This window comes from Diabrotica virgifera, chromosome 4 (genome assembly GCF_917563875.1).
Source record: "Diabrotica virgifera virgifera chromosome 4, PGI_DIABVI_V3a".
NCBI lineage: Eukaryota > Metazoa > Arthropoda > Insecta > Coleoptera > Chrysomelidae > Diabrotica > Diabrotica virgifera.
Window position 1 is genome coordinate 55,508,020 of NC_065446.1, and position 18,851 is coordinate 55,526,870.

The 18,851-nt window shown below is 31.6% G+C and overlaps 2 protein-coding genes across 2 annotated transcripts in view; one reads left to right on the top strand and one right to left on the bottom strand.

The window, feature by feature from the left end:
• The window catches only part of LOC114331837 (adenylate cyclase type 3), a 682,543-nt gene that overhangs the window by 500,309 nt on the left and 163,383 nt on the right, over positions 1 to 18,851 (bottom strand). The window lies entirely within an intron of this gene.
• Positions 14,648 to 18,421, top strand: LOC114331850 (uncharacterized). Its single transcript, XM_028281530.2, has 2 exons — positions 14,648 to 15,029; positions 16,955 to 18,421. The coding sequence occupies exons 1-2, from the start codon at positions 14,789 to 14,791 to the stop codon at positions 17,323 to 17,325; spliced, it is 612 nt and encodes a 203-aa protein (XP_028137331.1). The 5' UTR covers positions 14,648 to 14,788; the 3' UTR covers positions 17,326 to 18,421.

Sequence of the window (18,851 nt, forward strand, 5' to 3'; positions counted from 1 at the left end):
TAAGCCATCTCTGTATATTATTAAGGTCTTTCTGAAGGGTTCTGGATGCTGCATTTGGATCATGGTGAGAGGCTAGTACACCAGTGTCATCAGCAAAAGTTGCACACGTTGTTCTGTTACTTGTGAGTAGGTCAGCAGTGTAGAGCAAGTACAATATCGGTCCCAAGACACTTCCTTGTGGTACTCCGGATTTTATTGGTCTTAGACTTGTGTATTTATTATCCTGCTTGACTAGGAAATGTCGGTTGAAAATATAGCTTTTTAAGATTTGATAAAAAGGATGAGGAAGGTTTTTCTTTAGTTTAAAGAGCATACCAGCATGCCATACCTTGTCGAAGGCCTGACCAATGTCCAGAGATGCAGCAGAACAATACCTTTTATTTTCTAGATCACTTCTGATGTGTTTTACCAGTCTATGTACCTGTTCTGTCGTTCCGTGTTGTGTTCTGAACTCAAATTGGTGTTGGGGAATTAGTTTCCTTTATTCTATAATTGGGGATAATTGTTTGAGGAGAAGTTTTTCCAAGATTTTTGATAGAACAGGTAGCAGGCTTATTGGTCTGTATGAAGTCACCTGAGTTTTATTTTTCCCTGGCTTAGGTATGGGAATAATTTGAGCAACTTTCCATTGTTCTGGGTAGTAACCTAGCCTAAATATTGCATTAAATACTTGCGTTAGGTATCCTTTTTTAGACCTTTGCATGTCAATTGCTGCAGTACTTAACCGTTGATCAGGTCATACCCTGGAGCTTTTTTTGGACTGATTTCATGCTGGTTAATATTTCTAACTTCTTTAGTGGTGATTTTTTGTATAGGTAAGTCCATCTGGTAGGGCGATTCCAGGAAGTCATTTATTTCTTCCTCTGTGTCACCATCTTCCATGGGATGTGGCTGGAATACATTAGTGAGGTGATTTGCAAATGCTTCGGCTTTTTCCTTATTATTTTTACACCAGTTTCCCTCTTGGTTCCGTATTGGTGGTATTTGGTATTTGTTGTTTCGGGTGTTTGATTTTTCTCGTGGCCTTCCAAAGGGAGTAATCACTCTCTGCGTTTGCTGATAAACCTCTAAGATATTCATGTATTTTATTGTTTTTGATATTTTGCAATTGTAGTTTAATTTCCTTGGTGATTTTATTTAATTTCGTCTTGTTCTCAGATGTTCCATTTCTTCTCCACACCTCCCTTATTTTTCTCCTTCTAGCAATCATTTTCTTTATTACAGTTGGGCAATGCTCTTTAAATTGTGTTTGGTAGCAGTCAGGGGTATCATACCAAGCAGCTTCTTGTATAGATTTCTGAAGATTTTCTACTGCTGCGTAGATGTCACTTTTTATTTTCAATGGGATGTTTATGTCAATTAGTTCATCTAGTTTAGTCTTGAATCTAGTCCGGGTAGATATTATTTTAGATTTTTTGGATCATGCGAAACAAAAAAGCTCTTTTGTAACTTTTCTCTTAATTTAATCGTTTTCGAGTTATAATTTAAAACTGAAAAAAGAACAAAAAATGACGATTTTCAAGGCTCAAAAACACAAGTAAAAAATACTAATTTTGTTATCGTCAAATACCCAAATTCAAGATCAAATCTTCTTCTATCAGATAAGAATTTTTGCCATGTTTTATTCTAAAATATCTTTTTTAATTGGTAATGAGAAAGGTTCCTTATGCGAAGATGGGCGATCGGAACATTTTACTGCTGTCGGAAAACATAAAAAAATGTTTATTTAATAAATAAACATTACTTTTCGCTTAAATTCAATATTCAAGCTGCCATCCACCGACAAGCTCTTGGCAGTTTGAACATTGAATTTAAGCGAAAATCAATGTTTATTGACACAGACCGCATTAAAATATATTTAGTCTTAAATAAACTACATAAGTTCTTCATAATGTGTCAATTAATTTAGTTAAAAAAATTTTGACACCCTTTATAAATAATTATGTTAGTGTTTATTTTGCTGAATAGAGAATTGAATAACCTTGTAAGTGAGCTGACACACGACCCCTATTCAGGTTTTAAAAAGTCATCAATTACGTCATCACGTCCAGATGGATTACGTCACTAGTATGATATATATTATGTCAAAAAATCGTAATTTAAAGTCGCCGGCTGACGAAATAATTACTGACAATTGACAACTATAAATATGCACTCTAGAGTATAGCGACGTCTATAAAGTGAGCACGTACAGGTTGGAATAAATTCATTTTCTCGAGAATGAACGATTTTGGAAAAAATTTCGAAACAGGTCAATGTTTATTTTTAAATTGCTACTTTTTGGCATACACCCATCTGGACGTGATGACGTCATCTATGATTTTTTAAATGAGAATAGGAGTTGTGTAATAGTTCGTTTGAAGGGTAATTCAATTCTCTATTCAGTTATATAAACACTAACATAATTATTTATACAGGGCGTCCAAAAATAAAAATTTTTTAATAAATTTATTGGCATAAAGAGAAAAACCTGTGAAATTTATTTAACTCAAAGTACATTTTACTGCTATCAGAAAACAGGAAATAATGTTTATTTGACAAATAAATATTGCTTTTTGCTTAAATTTAACATTAAATCAGCCACCCACCTTCCTCTTGACAGGTTCAACATTTAATTTAAGCGAAAATCAATTGATATTTTTCAAATAAACATTGTTTTCTGTTTTCTGAGAGCAGTAAAATGTATTTTGAATTAAATAAATTACATGCATTCTTCTTTTTATGTCAATAAACATAATTATAAAAAAACTTTCTTGGATACCCTGTATAAAGAATTATGTTAATAAAAGACTTATGTTATGCTCTAATGGCATATAAAACAACATAATGCTATTCTACACCCCACCAGAATGAAAACAATGGGAACCTTCTCTGGTTACACCTCCGAGGCTTCTACAATTTGCAAGCCATACGGATGCTGAGACTAAGGAAGATGAGGGAATTCTACAATTTACAATTCACGTCCCATCTGCTGAGCGCGGTAAAGTTCCAACGAGAATGGTTCCCTTCATACTCCACACAGAGTAAATGTAAATAAAAAATGAATAACCTTTTTCAATTTCGTTGCAAAACGAAAACACAGCCGAACCATATTCTAGTCCAATCAGAGAGTGCCGCAAGCACCCCTACCGGTTTCGAAACTTACTAGTCTCTCATCAGGAGGCACATATGCTGCTCTCCCCGATCCAACCAAAACAAACCCCAGCATGCAGTCCCGGAAATTGAAAATGGTTATTCAAATTACCTTTCAAATGAGCTATCACACGACCCCTATTACTATTTAAAAAAAATCATTGATGACGTCATCACGCCCAGATGGGTGACGTCGCTGGTATGACATATATGGCAAAATGTCATAATTTAAAAATAAAAATTGACCTGTTTCGGGATTTTTTTCCAACATTTTCCATTCTCGAGAAAATGAATTTATTCCAACCTTTACGTGCTCACTGTATAATATTATAGACATTATAATATTATTATATTAATTACGTATCTAGTAAATAATATTATTACGTATATAATCTTAGCGTGAATTCCAGGCCATACTGGAGTAAAGGGGAATACAGAGGCTGATAAATTGGCAAATATAGGCAAGACTTTAAATATTCCTGCAGACATAAAAATAGATAAATTTGACTTTTTGCCTTTTATTAAACAAGAAATTGTAAATGAGTTTAAAGTTGAATGGACAAAACAGTTTAGAACTAAAGGGAAATGGTATCAACAATGCCAAAGTGATTTTTCTATAAACCCTTGGTTCCACAAATTCACATTTGTGGATCGAAGGCACTTGACATCAATTATTGGAATGCGAACGGGCTCTTGCCACACACCAGATCATTTGTTTAAAATCAATTGTACTGATACTCCTTTTTGTGAATGTGGACAAATAGGAAGTATAACTCATATGTTACTTGAATGCCCAATTAACAAAACAAATCAATTTGACTTGTATCAGAAACTTGCTAACATAGGAAGTCCAACCCCCATTTCAATACAAAATCTCCTACATAATATTAATGATATATGAATACCTTAAGAAAGATCAATCAATTTTTAACAATATTTCAAATTAAAATATAAAATAGTTATTTGAAAATCATATTACAATGAATTTAAAGAAGGGAATATGGAAAAATCCAGACCTTTGGAAAAGAGGATTCCTTTTTAATTACAGTCTAAATACGAGGACTGGCCAAGTACCTAAGAGGTGGAGGCCATGAAACTAAAAAAGAAGAAGAGTATAGCGACGTCAAGAGACTTGTCTCGGTACTACAATTATGACATTTACTTTAGGATAACCTTGAGCTACCTGCGTGGAACGTCTAGTTATTGTTGTCTGTATGATGTATGACGTATGACATTGACATTGACATTTTGTCTAACATCTGCATTTAAAAATATTTGCATTTGTTATCTTGAACTGAACGGTATTATTTACTTTTTAAGCGAAGCATTACTTTGGGGATTAAAATCCTATATATTTATATTATGTTTTATTTTTAGTCCGAATTTATCTTCTAACTGATACATTAATAATAACACGGGCAGGTCGATGATATCTATACGTCGTGTATATAAACATAATGAGACATCGTAGTCAACACCAGTTGGTTAAATAATAATAATATCGTATGGCATTTTTGCCGGGTAGATCCTTTCGGACAGGTTTCGGCGCCATTTACATATTTAACCCTGTTTCAAGTAACAAGTGTCGATGTACACACTAGCCCAGGGGGACCGATGGCTTAACGTACTCTCCGAGGTACGGTGAACAGCTCATATCATTTTTAGAAATGAAAATTGATTGTCTTTGTCGGGGCTCGAACCCGGGCGCTCTGGCTTATGAGAACTGTTGTCATGCCGCTGCGCTACCGATGTTGGTTGATTCCATTATACCGCAATATTTACCAACATTAAAATGGCACTTACTGCTGTGTTTTTTGTTATATGTTTGACTGTCACTAACATTCACTGGTTGTAAGAGCCGTTTTACATGACCGAGATTTACTTCGAAATTGACGCTGATAACTACCATGAAAAATTATCTAATAAAAATGTTAGATGTAAAACACAAGATTTACTCTGAAATTTACCATGATAATTTTCAATCTAAAAATTTAGAACCTGTTCTATATTCTAGAAAGTTTTCAGAGTAAACTGCGCGAGTTTCTGCGCAGAACGTTAAATAACGAGGTGGTGTTTACGATAACAAAAACTTTATAATTACAACACGTGCTGATTTGTTTATTCAGTGAAGTATCTTTGCTTTGTTCAAATTATTTATTTTTGCACAAGAATTTACTTCTCTATCCAAATATATTATTAAAAAATAAACAAATGAAAGTTGTAACTTATAACTTTAAAATGTCATTTCACATTTCTTCTTTTCTTATGTTACCTCTAACTTTGTTTTCTTTCATAAGTGGCCTTTTATTTATAACAAAACTCTATTTAATGTCAGTCACATTACACACTACGCATGCGTTTCACAACAATTATGTTAAGATTTAACTGTAGGTGTAAAACAAGAAACAATGGAAAAATTGTATAAATTTACTACATAAATTTTCGTTATTATTCTTGAAATAATTTTCCAAGTAAATCTCGGTCATGTAAAACGGCTCTAATCAAAAAAAGATAAAATAAAAAACAAATATTATAAAATAAATAGATGTATATTTTCCCTTAATGTATGTCATATTTACCATTCTTTCACGGTTTTTGCTCTAAATTTTAAAGAACCGCTTGGATTGACATGAAATTTGGCATTCGTATAGCTTACATGTCAAAGAAAAAAAGTGATATTGAGCCGATGTGTGCTTTTGCCCCGGGGGTGAGTTTCACCCCCTTTCGTGGGTGAAAAAATATATGTCCAAAATAAGTCTGGAAATGGATATACTGACTAATTTTAAGTAACTTTTGTTCTATAGAGCTTTTTCGCCAAGTCAACACTTCGAGTTATTTGCGAGTGAAATTTTTCAACAAAATAACCACATTTTTAGACGGTTTTTCGCAAATAACTCAAAAGTAATTATTTTGTCGAAAAAAACGTTATTAGCACAAATATAGCCTATAAAAAAGTAAAAAAAATGGTGTACGCGTTAGGTCTCTAGATCTCGTAGAACCAGAGTTATGGCCAATGAAAAATAGATTCATATTCACCAAATTTCAAATAGAATAATTCAACGTGAATATCCAAAAAATTACGCACTTTTTGGGGAAATCCCAATATAACTTTTTTAAAGTGTTTAAAAAAAGATTTATTTCTGTTTCTACAAAAAGTTCCTAGCATTAAATTTAAGCAAGTTACGCTCAAAATAAAGTTGGTCCCTTTTGTTTTTGCAAGAAAAAAAATCGGGAAGACCACCCCCTAATTAGCAACTTAAATGAAATTAATCGTTACCGCTTCACAAATTATTTTACTTATGTTGTATTTATATATGATCTGTAAGTTTCATCAATTCAAAGTGCTTATTTTAAAAAAAATTGGTTTCAAAGTAAAATTTTTAAAAATATAAATTTTGAAAAATATGCTTTTTTTCAAAATAACTTAAAAATTTTTTGAGATACCAAAAATCTCGAAAAACAAAAAGGTCTGATTTGCTTTTTTGAATATCATGTATTTTTTTATTTTTCCGTTAGATAAAAATTGATTAAGATTTGGTGTTTCTAAATTTGCATACATTCGTGATCAGTGACTCGTTCAACCACTTTTAACTACAGCCCTTTCAATAATAAGGTCTTTGAACCGATGAAACTTACAGATCATATAAACAATATACACACGAGTCAAGAAACTTGTGAAGTCGTGATGAATAAGTTCATTTAAGATAATAATTAGGGGATGATTTTCTCGATTTTTCACCAAAACCAAAAGGGACTAACATTATTTTGAGCGTAGCTTGTTTAATTTTGATGCTAGAATTTTTTTTTTTATAAAACAAAAATGAAGCTTTTTTTAAACACTTTAAATAAGTTGTAATGAGTTTTCCCCGAAATGTGCTTCATTTTTGGTTATTTCACGTTAAAGTATTCCATTTTGAATTTGACGAATATGAATCTATTTTTTATTAGTTATAACTCTGCTTCTACTAGGTGTAGAGACATCATATATACACTTTTTTTAATCTTTACTGGCTATATTTTTGCTAAGAATGTTTTTTCGACAAAATACTTACTATTTGAGTTATTTGCGAAAAAGCGTCTAAAAGCGTGATTATTTTGTTGAAAAAATTAACATATTCACTGCTAAATAACTCGAAAAGTATTGACTTAGTGAAAAAACTCTATAGAACAAAAGTTACTTAAAATTAGCCAGTTTATCCATTTCCTGACTTTTTTTGGACGAATATTTTTTCAATTCCCAAGAGGGGTGAAAACTACCCCCAGGGCAAAAGCACATATCGGCACAATATCACTTTTTTTCTTTGACTTATTAGCTATGTGTATGCCAAATTTCATGTCAATCCAAGCGGTTCTTTAAAATTTAGAGGTTTTGCAATATTTTACCGTTAAAGAACGAACTAAGTGAAATTTTAGCAGATATAAATGAGAAGCAAATATTTCAAATTCAGATATATTCAAATTTTGAAGAAAAGAATCGTTTGGTGATTAGTATTAACCATCATTATCGAGTTTTTGCCGCGTTTACTATTGACTTCCAAGTTTATCAATCCTGTGTTACTATTACCCATTATCTCATTTTCTCTAAATTCTCTCTGACTGCATCTTTTCCCGGTTTTCTAGACCCTCCTACAGACCTCACATCTGGTCTTTCCCAAAGCACATATGCTTCCATATGCGACTGGTGGTCGTATTATGGTTTTGTATAACTTAATTTTTGCACCTCGTGAGAAAAGTGTTGACCTCACTAACTATTGCATTGCAAGGAAAGTATCGGTATCTGTTTTCCGTCATAATTCGCGTTTATGATCAGTGTAAAGTAAACACCTTATTTTTATGAATGAAAGTTTTACTTTAAAAATTAACAATATCAAAAATAAAACTTTATTAGGTTACACTATATTATCTCATTACACCATTCGTGGCTTCTAAAATTAAAAAAATTGAAGAAAAAATTTTCTGTGTACATAAAAGGTATATTTATTTGAAAACCCCAATAAAGGGCTACATAAAAACAGAACGCTTTCGCTCTAAAGAGAGCATCATCAGTGTTCTAAGCCTAAAATAAGTATAACCATAATTAGTGAAGACAAAAGTAAAAAATTTAAAGGTTAACCAAGATAAAAAATTAGATTATACTCACAAGCTCTACATGCTAAGCCACCAAAAATACATGGGTTAACACTAGAAGCACCAGAGCGGTCATTTTGACTGCTTTCTATTTTTGACACTATGTTTTACTCATTCATAGCTATTTTAGGAACTTGATAATTTATGACTTTTCTTATATCTATTTGAAGATTATAATTTCTCTTTTACAGCTACTTAGCGGAATTACTCTTTAAGATATGCTAATGTCTACCTAGAAGCACCAGAGCAGTCATTTTGACTGCTTTCTCTTTTTGAACCTCTGTATTACCCATTTATATTTATTCTACAAAATGTATAATTTGGGACTTTATTATTTATTTGAGGATTATAATTTCTCTTTTACAGGTACTTTTACAGTATAATTACATTTTGAATATAGTTGATGTCTACCTAGAAAAATGGGGTAGTAATGACAAGGTGTTCTACTTTTTGTTCTACTTGTGTAAAATCCATCGAAAACATTTGTTATTAGGTAATTTGAGTATACTCTTTGCAAGTGCGTGCTCAATATGTATTTTGATTTTTCATTTTGATCTTTCTCTTTTCTGCTGTTATCATGTCTCGTCGATATTGACTGAACAATAACTATTGGAGTGGTTACAGAATTTGTCAGATAATGAATCTGAAGTAGAGTTATGTGATGAACATGTATCCAATAATGAAGATGACGAGTATGTGCCTGATAAAATTGATCAAAGACATTCACCGTGTAGCGATTCTGAAGATGAAGTTGAGATTGAGGAGATGCTCAGTACTTCTGCTTCAACTTCGAATGCAGACTCCAATACCTCTTCAGGAATTATTACTAACCGGGTAAGAGGAATTCGCGGAAGCAGTTTAGAGAATTCCTCCATCGACACTATAGTATGGGAGTTACTTTACAATAGCCCTAGTACACCATATATATATATATATATATATATATATATATATATATATATATATATATATATATATATATATTACTAATATATATATATATATATATATATATATATATATATATATATATATATATATTAGTAGCTTCACTAGCTTCTATTTATGTGTTCACTTAGGTATATAATATTTTTGAGCATATTTTTCTTTTTGATATGCCTATCCGTGACGAATGTTGGCGACCATTGTGGCAATTTTTACCTTATCCGCAGGATGTTCTTCTTCCTGGGCCCCGTTTTCCAAATATTTTTCCTTGCAGGATGGCTTGTAGGAGGGCATATCTGGATTCATTTCGCATAATGTGTCCGAAGTATTGTAACTTTCGAGATTTGATGGTGGCCAATACCTCTCGGTTCTTCTACATTCTTCTGAGGACCTCTTCATTTGTGACTCGGTCAGTCCACGTGATTTTAAGTATTCTCCAATATAGCCACATTTGGAATGCGTCCAATTTTCTGCACATATCTTTGTTCAAGGTCCACGATTCAACACCACAAAAAACAACAGAGAAGACGTAGCAGGTGAAAGTGAAAAACATGTGAAATTTGTGATATACATATGTAAATAAAATTTGTGTGGGTCTTGCACAAGCAAAATTAAAAAAATTTGCTACTGCATAAATTGTGCTTAAATAATTAAATAATTTATTTAAATATTTAAATATGTCTTTTATTATTAGTTATTAACTCAATATAGGTTTTTATCAAGTAAAAAAGAATTCAAAAACGGCTGGCAATAGAAAATTCTAATACCCGTCATTTTGACCGCTGCGGTGCTTCTAGGTATGCAGAAATGCTGGTGCTTCTAGTGTTAAAACCCTTAAAATGTCTCTCTTACATTGACATGTTGTATATTAAATCCTGACGATGGATGAAATTTAGAGAGATAGCTCAAAGCATCATATGACTATTCCACGAAGCATGTGGGTGGTTGAGTCGATTTCTCTGTTTTCACAAAGAGAAAGGTGAAAGCCAACTGATTACATGTGACAGGTGTGAAAGCGTTTCTGACTAATGACAGTACGAGACAGAGAGTGTAACTTAAAATTTTGTGAATTGAAATGTAGTTGGGTACACTAGCCACTAGTTTTAAAAATTATTTCAATAATAACAACAAACGTCGTGTGCTGGGATTACAAGTACTCCATACAGCTGACAAGAATAATATAAGGAGTGAAAATAAAGTTATTTAAAACCAATTATTGTCAGCGGGGTTCAAATAAGTGTATTACTAAAGATAGGTAACCAACTATACATGCTGTGTTTTTTAAATTAAAGATTGATTTTTGTTTTAATGGTTGTAATAAAAATAATATAATAATATAAAATAATAATAATAATAATAATACAAAAATAATATCTTTAATTTAAAAAACACAGCATGTATGTTTGGTTACCTATCTTTAGTAAAACACTTATTAGAACCCCGCTGACAATTGGTTTTAAATAACTTTATTTTCACTCCTTATATTATTTTTGTAAGCTTATTATGGAATACTTGTAATTCCAGCACACGATGTTTGTTGTTATTATTGAATTTTACTACAAATAATTTTTAAAACTAGTGGCTAGTGTACCTAACTACATTTCAATTCACAAAACTTCTAGTTACACTGTCTGTCTCGTACTGTCATTAGTCAAAAACGCTTTCACACCTGTCACCTGTAATCAGTTGGCTTTCACCTTTCTCTTTGTGAAGACAGAGAAATCGACTCAACCACCCACATGCTTCGTGGAATAGTCATATGATGCTTTGAGGTATTTCTCTAAATTTCATCCATCGCCAGGATTTAATATACAACATGTCAATGTAAGATTTTTGTCGACATTTGAAGGGTTTTAACCTATGTATTTTTGGTGGCTTAGCATGTAGAGCTTGTGAGTGTAACCAAATTTTTTATCTTGACCAACTTTTAAATTTTTTACTTTTGTCTTCACTTATTATGGTTATACTTATGTTAGGCTTAGAACACTGATGATGTTCTCTTTAGAGCGAAAACGTTTTGTTTTTTAATATAGCCCTTTATTGGGGTTTTCAAATAAATATACCTTTTACACAGAAGATTTTTTCTTCAATTTTTTAATTAATAGTATACCACCAGCTACAGGAAATTTTATCCTTATGGATTGCTTCTAAGATTTGTAAGCCAACGAATTTCCGGAGCTAAAGCCGAGAGATATCTATCTGGTTGCATCTCACAATAAAAATAATAAATAATCATCAATACTCATTCAAGAGCCGTCTTATTTTAGTTAGTTCAGAGAGTGCCAAAAGCATTCTAATGGTAGGAGAGCCCAAGCGGGGATTTTTGCAGTTACTCGAGCTTGTCAGATTATCATATGGGAAGAAACTTGGTGCCCTGCAGATGTACCTCTACCATATATTAGCTCTTAACACAGGGAAGTTGGTTAAGGGGGCCCGAAAAAAAAATATATCCTTAAAAATACTCGAAATTGTCAGATTAAGATAAGGTAAGTTAAGGACATGCAAAACAGTGTATATTTCAAAAATCTGACGATTTGAGCGGGGCGTAAGGAAATGAGCGAGTTAAAAAGTTTCACAAAAACAAGCGAATAATTCGCGAACAACTAAACAACTAAACAACAGATCGAACAACTAAAAAATATGTGTTCAATATTTTTCAAAAATACATCGAATGATACCAAACAGGGCCCCCCACGCAGAGGGAAGGGGGTAAATTTAAAATTTTAAATACAAATCCCGCGATATTTCGCAAAATAAATAATTGATCGAAAAACTGCAAAATACACTTAATCAATATTTTTGAGAAATCTATCGAATGGTACCAAACACGACCCCCTACGGAGGTGGGTGGGGGGTTACTTTAAAATCTTAAATAGGAGCCCCAAATTTTTACTCCAGATTTGGATTCTTTACGTAAAAATAAGCAACTTTTATTCGAAACATTTTTTCAAATTATGGATAGTTGGCTCTATAATCGGAAAAACGGTTGTTGTAAATGGAAAATTAAATTAAAAATGGATAGTCCCCACTAAAATGGAAAACTTTACTTAACTTTTTTTGGTTTTAGGACCTAATAATCACAACCCAATAGGTCCCCAAAGCGCTCGAGTGACTGCACACTTAGCATACTTCGCTCCCCTTCTATAACTAGTTTTAACCCTTCTTAGGGTCTCATCAGAGAGTGTTTATTTGATTCTCTCTGAACCACTAAAATTCGGGCTGCCGATATCGGTCTACAACAAAATAACATGATGGTATGGATGCCCTGGTGGCATCTGCTAGAGACGAATGAAAGTTTTACTTTTAATATTAACAATATCAAAAAAAAAACTTTATTAGAACTAATATTCCGGTTACACCATTCGTGGCTTATAAAATTTGCAAGCCAACGAATTCCCGGAGCTAATAAGTTCGAGGGAGATCTATCAAGTAGCATCTCACTTCCCGCCTGTCCAGCACGGTAAAATTCCAACAGAGATTAGTTCCCAATACTCATATTAGGAGTATAACTAATAAAGATAATAAATAATCATCAATTATCATTTCGTTGTAAAGCAAAACAAGGCAGCCCGAAATTTAGTGATTCAGAGAGAATAAGCACTGTCTGATGAGACCGTGTAGAAGCCTCGGAGGTGTAACCAGAGACGGTTCCCATTGTTTTCAGTCTGGTGGGATGTAGTGTAACATTATGTTGTTTTATATGCCATTAGACTGAAAACTTAATGTCTGAAAACATTAGACTGAAAACTGAAAACTAGACTAAGTAACTTAGACTTATCTAGTTCTTGAAAAAACAACCTGCTAGCAGTTGCCGATAGGGCATCTATGCCATTTCGTTCGTTGCAATCCGTGACTGCACGCCGGGATTTGTTTTGGTTGGATCAGGGAGAGCAACATGTGTGCCTCCTGATGAGAGACTAATAAGTTTCGAAACCGGTAGAGGTGCTTGCTGCACTCTCTGATTGGACTAGAATAGGATGCAGCTGTATTTTCGTGTTGCAACAAAATTGAAAATGGTTATTCATTTTTGATTTACATGTTTACTCTGATTGGAGTACGAAGGGAACCATTCTCGTTGGAACTTTACCGCGCTGAGCAGATGGGACGTGAATTATAAATAGTAAAATTCCCTCATCTTCCTTAGTCTCAGCATCCGTTATGGCTTGCAAATTGTAGAAATCTCGGAGGTGTAAACAGAGAAGGTTTCCATTATTTTCAGTCAGGTGGGATTTAGAGTAACATTATGTTGTTTTATATGCCGTTAGAATGAAAACTTAGTCTTTTAACCTAAGAAGGGTTGAAACTAATTAGGGTGCTTTTGGTGCTCTCTGAACTAACTAAAATAAGACGGCTCTTGTCTCACTTCACAGCGAACTGATTATTAATGATTATTTACTAACCTTATTTTTCATCCACTTTTAACATAGTCAGTCAAACCTAACCAAATACTTTTAAAGTGTTCCTGCATATTTGCTACTTACTTCTTTATCTTTTCGGCAGAAGTTTTACCAGTAGTTTCGGCAAAAACCTAAAAATGTGTAAAATTTGTTTTTCTTTAACGCCCTGTATCCTGAAAATGGATGGCAGAGTTACAAGAATTGTTTACTAAGCAAACACCAATTATTTTTCAGTTTTTTTACTTATCCTAAAGACGGGGTTACCTTTTTCTAAACACCCTCTATACAGGTAGTCAGTTTATAGGAGTGGTCGCTTACAGAGATTTTATTTTATATCAATTAAAACGTTTAAACTCATATATGTCCACTTTATCATTCGTTCGAAAACAGAGATGTGTCAATCATTCAGTATCAGTTATATATCCAGATAAAATAATTTTTTTGAATTGACAAAAAATCGTTTTTAATAAATTGTACCGTGCATCTTTACGGTACAAAAAATTTAGTATAAATAGCTCATTAAAATCTAAATAAAATAAGTAAACTTATTCTAAATAAAATAAGTTTTTTAAAATTTTTCTCAAAAGTTAATAGTTTTAAAGTTATAAGCGATTTAAAATCAGAAAAATGACAAAAAACGCATTCTTGGATTTTAAATCGCTTATAACTTTAAAACTGTTAACTTTTGAGAAAAATGCCAATGATTCAGAAGTTTTTTCAGACAGGAGCGGTCTCACCACATGGACTAATTAAGCAGTCAACTATTTCTGGAGGGATTATACTAATATAAAGCAAATAAGCTAATCCTACGACAAATCTATCAGTTAAATTCATGTTTATTTAACCTCATCATTAAATCTCAGTCAACAAGAGTCGTATATAATTAAATGCAAACATATTAGGCCGATATTATAGAGAGCATTTACACGATTTATACAAATTGTGTAAATAATTAACACGTTAACCTCAATATGTATACATACTACTGAGCACTTTTTCCACAGGGGAGCACTATACTCACGCTTAATCAGTCAGCTATATTTAGCAACGGAAGTAAGTCTACATTTTTATCGCCATAAGATAAGATATCATAATATATATTATTATGAACATATAAATAGACATCTTGAAGTATCCCGTTACCAGTTTAACAACAACAAAAATACAAAAAAAAATAACCAACAAAAATGAAAGTTACTATACTATTCATTACTAGTCTTTGTATCTATTTAGCTTATGCACACCAAGAAAACCCAGAAAAATCAACAGAAAAACCAACAGCAAAACCAACAGAAAAACCAACAGAAAAACCAACAGCAAAACCAACAGAAAAACCAACAGCAAAACCAACAGAAAGACCAACAGAAAAGCCAACAGAAAAACCAACAACAAAACCAACAGAAAAACCAACAGAAAAACCAGAAGAAGGTAAAAATAATTTAAATTTTTAAGTATACGAACATAATTGATTCTATTATTTTTAATTACTTATTTAAATTAATTGGTCTGTCATTTCTTTCATTTTTCCCAATTTTTTTTTCTTAAGCAATGTTTATCATCTTCGGAACGTAGGTGTCATCCAAGTTCATATACTTACTTGTCTGTTATACAGTTTGTGTATTCATTGTTTTCTGCTTTATTGCCAATATAATATTTTATGAACACTGCATGCATATTTTTTGTTCGTCTAGGTCTTCTCTTCTTTGTCCTAGGAACATTTATTTTCAGGCTGTCTTTTCACGTCGTAATGCCATATCATGTTAGTCAGTCGTGTTACTACATTTTACTACATTTGTGATTTTCGTTGTTTCTTATCTCTTAGTATTTTTTAATGACCACGTGCCTCTTGACAGTTTGAACATTGAATTTAAGCGAAAGGCGATGTTTATTTTAAAATAAACATTTTTTCTGTTTCCTGACAGCAGTAAAATATATTTTGAATTGAATAAATTAAATTACATACATTCTTCTTTTTTTGTCAATAATTAATTTAATATAAAAAAATAAAAAAAAAAATTGGACACACTGAAATAATAATTATGTTAATGTTTATATTACTGTTTAGAGAATAGAATAATGTTTAAAATGAGCTAGCAGACGACCCCTTTTCTCATTTAAAATAAATTATCGATTACGTCATCACGCCCAGACGTATAAAGTCACTATGATCTGTTTTTAAACCAAGAAGAGCAATTCAAATTTACCGCGCCGTAATGCTTGTTTGTAATTTGTCCAACCTCAGGCAAGTTTACACCACTGTTATGAAATTTTGATACTACTGACATTTATGAAATTTTGAGACTACTGTCATTTCATAGGATAATTAAGTTATATCGGCGATTTTTTGTGTTTTCTGCGGTATTCCCTTAATTATTTGATTTTTAGTTTACTTTTATAATAAAAAACAGTTGTTTTAATACTCTTTAGCGACGTGTTAGTTTAATATAATATGAATGGATTACTGTCAAAGCCGATGTGATGAACCAAAAAAAAAGATGTGTTTGGTGATTTTTCTAGTGACTTTCTTAGGTTTGAACATGTCTTATTAGTTTACTCGTCCTTTAAAAACAAACCATAGTATGACATATATATTAAAAGATCATTTTATGTCAATTTAAAAATAAAAATCGACCTGTTTCAAGATTTATTCTTAACGTGGCTTACGGAATAAAGAATTTATTCCTTTCATTTGCACCATACTGTATAAATATCCAAGGTAAAATACAGATCAGTTGCTTTAATTTTTCTATGTTCTCTTAAACGAATTTTTCTCTTTTAGCGATCAGATTTTGAGTCCCCGTTATTTCTATTAATTTTCTATTAATTTCGTTGCTTAATAAACTGTCAGAGTATTTTTTCTTCTCTTTTTGATATCCTTTAATTGCGAACTAGTACTTTTTGCTTTATTTGCTCTATTTTTGTCTATTTTAAATATCTTTGTTTCACCCTCCCCATTGCCTTGAATATAAATATTTACGAAAGTAAGCCTGCTTCTAAAGAAATATATATTAGAAATGATTCCAATAATTAAAAACAACCAATTTGTATCAATAATAAAACTGCCTATCCCAGACCTCTTCAATAAATCGTTTTTGAAAAATCTCCGATTTTTCTATTAATTTAGATTTAAATTTTAGTAGTATCAGATGTAATGGAATATATAGAAAAAAAGTGTTCATTAAAATCGATCATTCACCGAAGTTTGAAACAAATTAAATTTTTAATTAATTCCCGACCGGTAAACCAAAAAATAATTGTACACACATGTAAATGTGTAACAAAAGTATTAATTGTAGTTATCAAAATTATCCAAAAGTGGATTATACCTATATGAATTTTAATATTTGTTTCAGATAATAACCAATGTTTATGTGAAAACCAGCTTGAAGATGTATACGAAGAAGTATATCACCTATATGAGGATATATGCGAATTAAGTAATGAAATAGACGAAATCCAAAAAGATTTGCATGATCTTGATGTCAAAGTTTGCGACCAGACACCAATTCTCCGCCACCTTAAATTGGAAATTTTAGCGTTAAAGAAGAATCAAACTTTGACTTTGACTGAACTTAAAAATCAAACTAACACTTTATCCATTATCGTTGGTAATATTAAAAGTGTTGATCATGAGATAAAAAAAATCAAAGGACATGTCAACCTTCAGACTACTCATATAGATTATTTAAAACAAATTTTATTACATGTTAAGATATGTTTATAAAAATGGTACTATGTTAAGAGGATCGGTACAAAGTTTCGGCTCCAATGCTATTTAAATGGGATTCATTTTTTTTTCGAATCCTGAGAAGACTAATATATATTTTTGAATAATTCATACGCAAAATGAAAGATTACGTTATTGCCGAGGGCCGAAAGTCCCTGAAAACTTCTATGTTTATTTTAATAAGTTACAGGGGTTAAAAACTAAGAGAAAATGTAGTGTGATCTTTAATTTTAAATATCTCATTTAAAAGAAATTTTTTATTAATTCTAAGGGACTTTCGGCCCTCAATAATAATTTGTCTTTCATTTTGCGTTTAAGTTTTTTAAAAATATTTATTAGTTTTTTCAGGATTCGAAAAAAATAGACACCATGTCTGTGGTGATATTTTCCAAATCGAACATTCAGTATCTTTGTTATACAAGGCACTGAGTCGAATAGAATAAGGTGACAAGACAGTGACAATTTTTAATATTTGACATAGCATCGGGAGTATTTTGAGTTGTTGATTAAAAATAATATTGATAGTGTATTTGATAAATAATTGATTTAAGACGTAAACTTAATAAAAAGCTATTTATTGTTTATTATTTATGGAAGATCCAAGCAGAGAATACACCAGGATATATTCTGTGATCCAAGTAATTTGTTGCTAAATATGTTCAAAATTGTAAGCGTTCTATAGTAACAATATATTATTAAAAAATCACTTTATCACTTTTCCGCTTTTCTCAATTGAGTATTAGTTTTTGTTGTATAGTACATAAATTATTACAATTACTGAATACATAGTTAGTGAAAAATTATCATATTAGTTAACTCAATTAATAAATTAAGCAATTATACCTACAAGTATTAAAAAATAACAGTTATCCAAGAACATTCAAAAACCATATATTTAAAGTTAATGATGACATTGTCAAGTAATGTTTACATATCCATACCAGTGAGAATTTTACTGCACGTAGTTTGCCGTGTAAAGACATACAAAGTAGGGATAGCCGTAAAATATTTGCGCCTAGACTCTTAAGGAGATTTAAGAACTAAAATATTAACTGATATTCAGATGCAATAAAAAATATAGTATATATTTACTGATTTTAGTTTAATTGTTTCTATGCCTTGTATGACCCGAAGGTGACATTGGAAAAAACATTCAGAAAGTAGCATTCAGAATTGAATACTCACATCTACGTACCTACTCAAGCTTAAGTTATGGCAAACCATGCATTCTATAAAATATATATACTTGCTAAACGCCTGTCAAAGTAGTCAGGAATACCTATCGAATGAGCTCCAGAAGAAGTTGGTTGCACCAAAATTAAGCAAATTATGAAAATAAAAGAATCCTTTGGAATTGGTTAGGAACAAGTGAAAATAAAGCATACGCCATTTCCACAAAAATTAAAATTTATAGGTAATTCCTACAAGACTTTGTATTTTTATTTAATCGACTATTTAGACAAGACTAAATTTAATTTTCTTTTGATAATAACTCAAAAAATACTCGATCTACTTAAAGAATT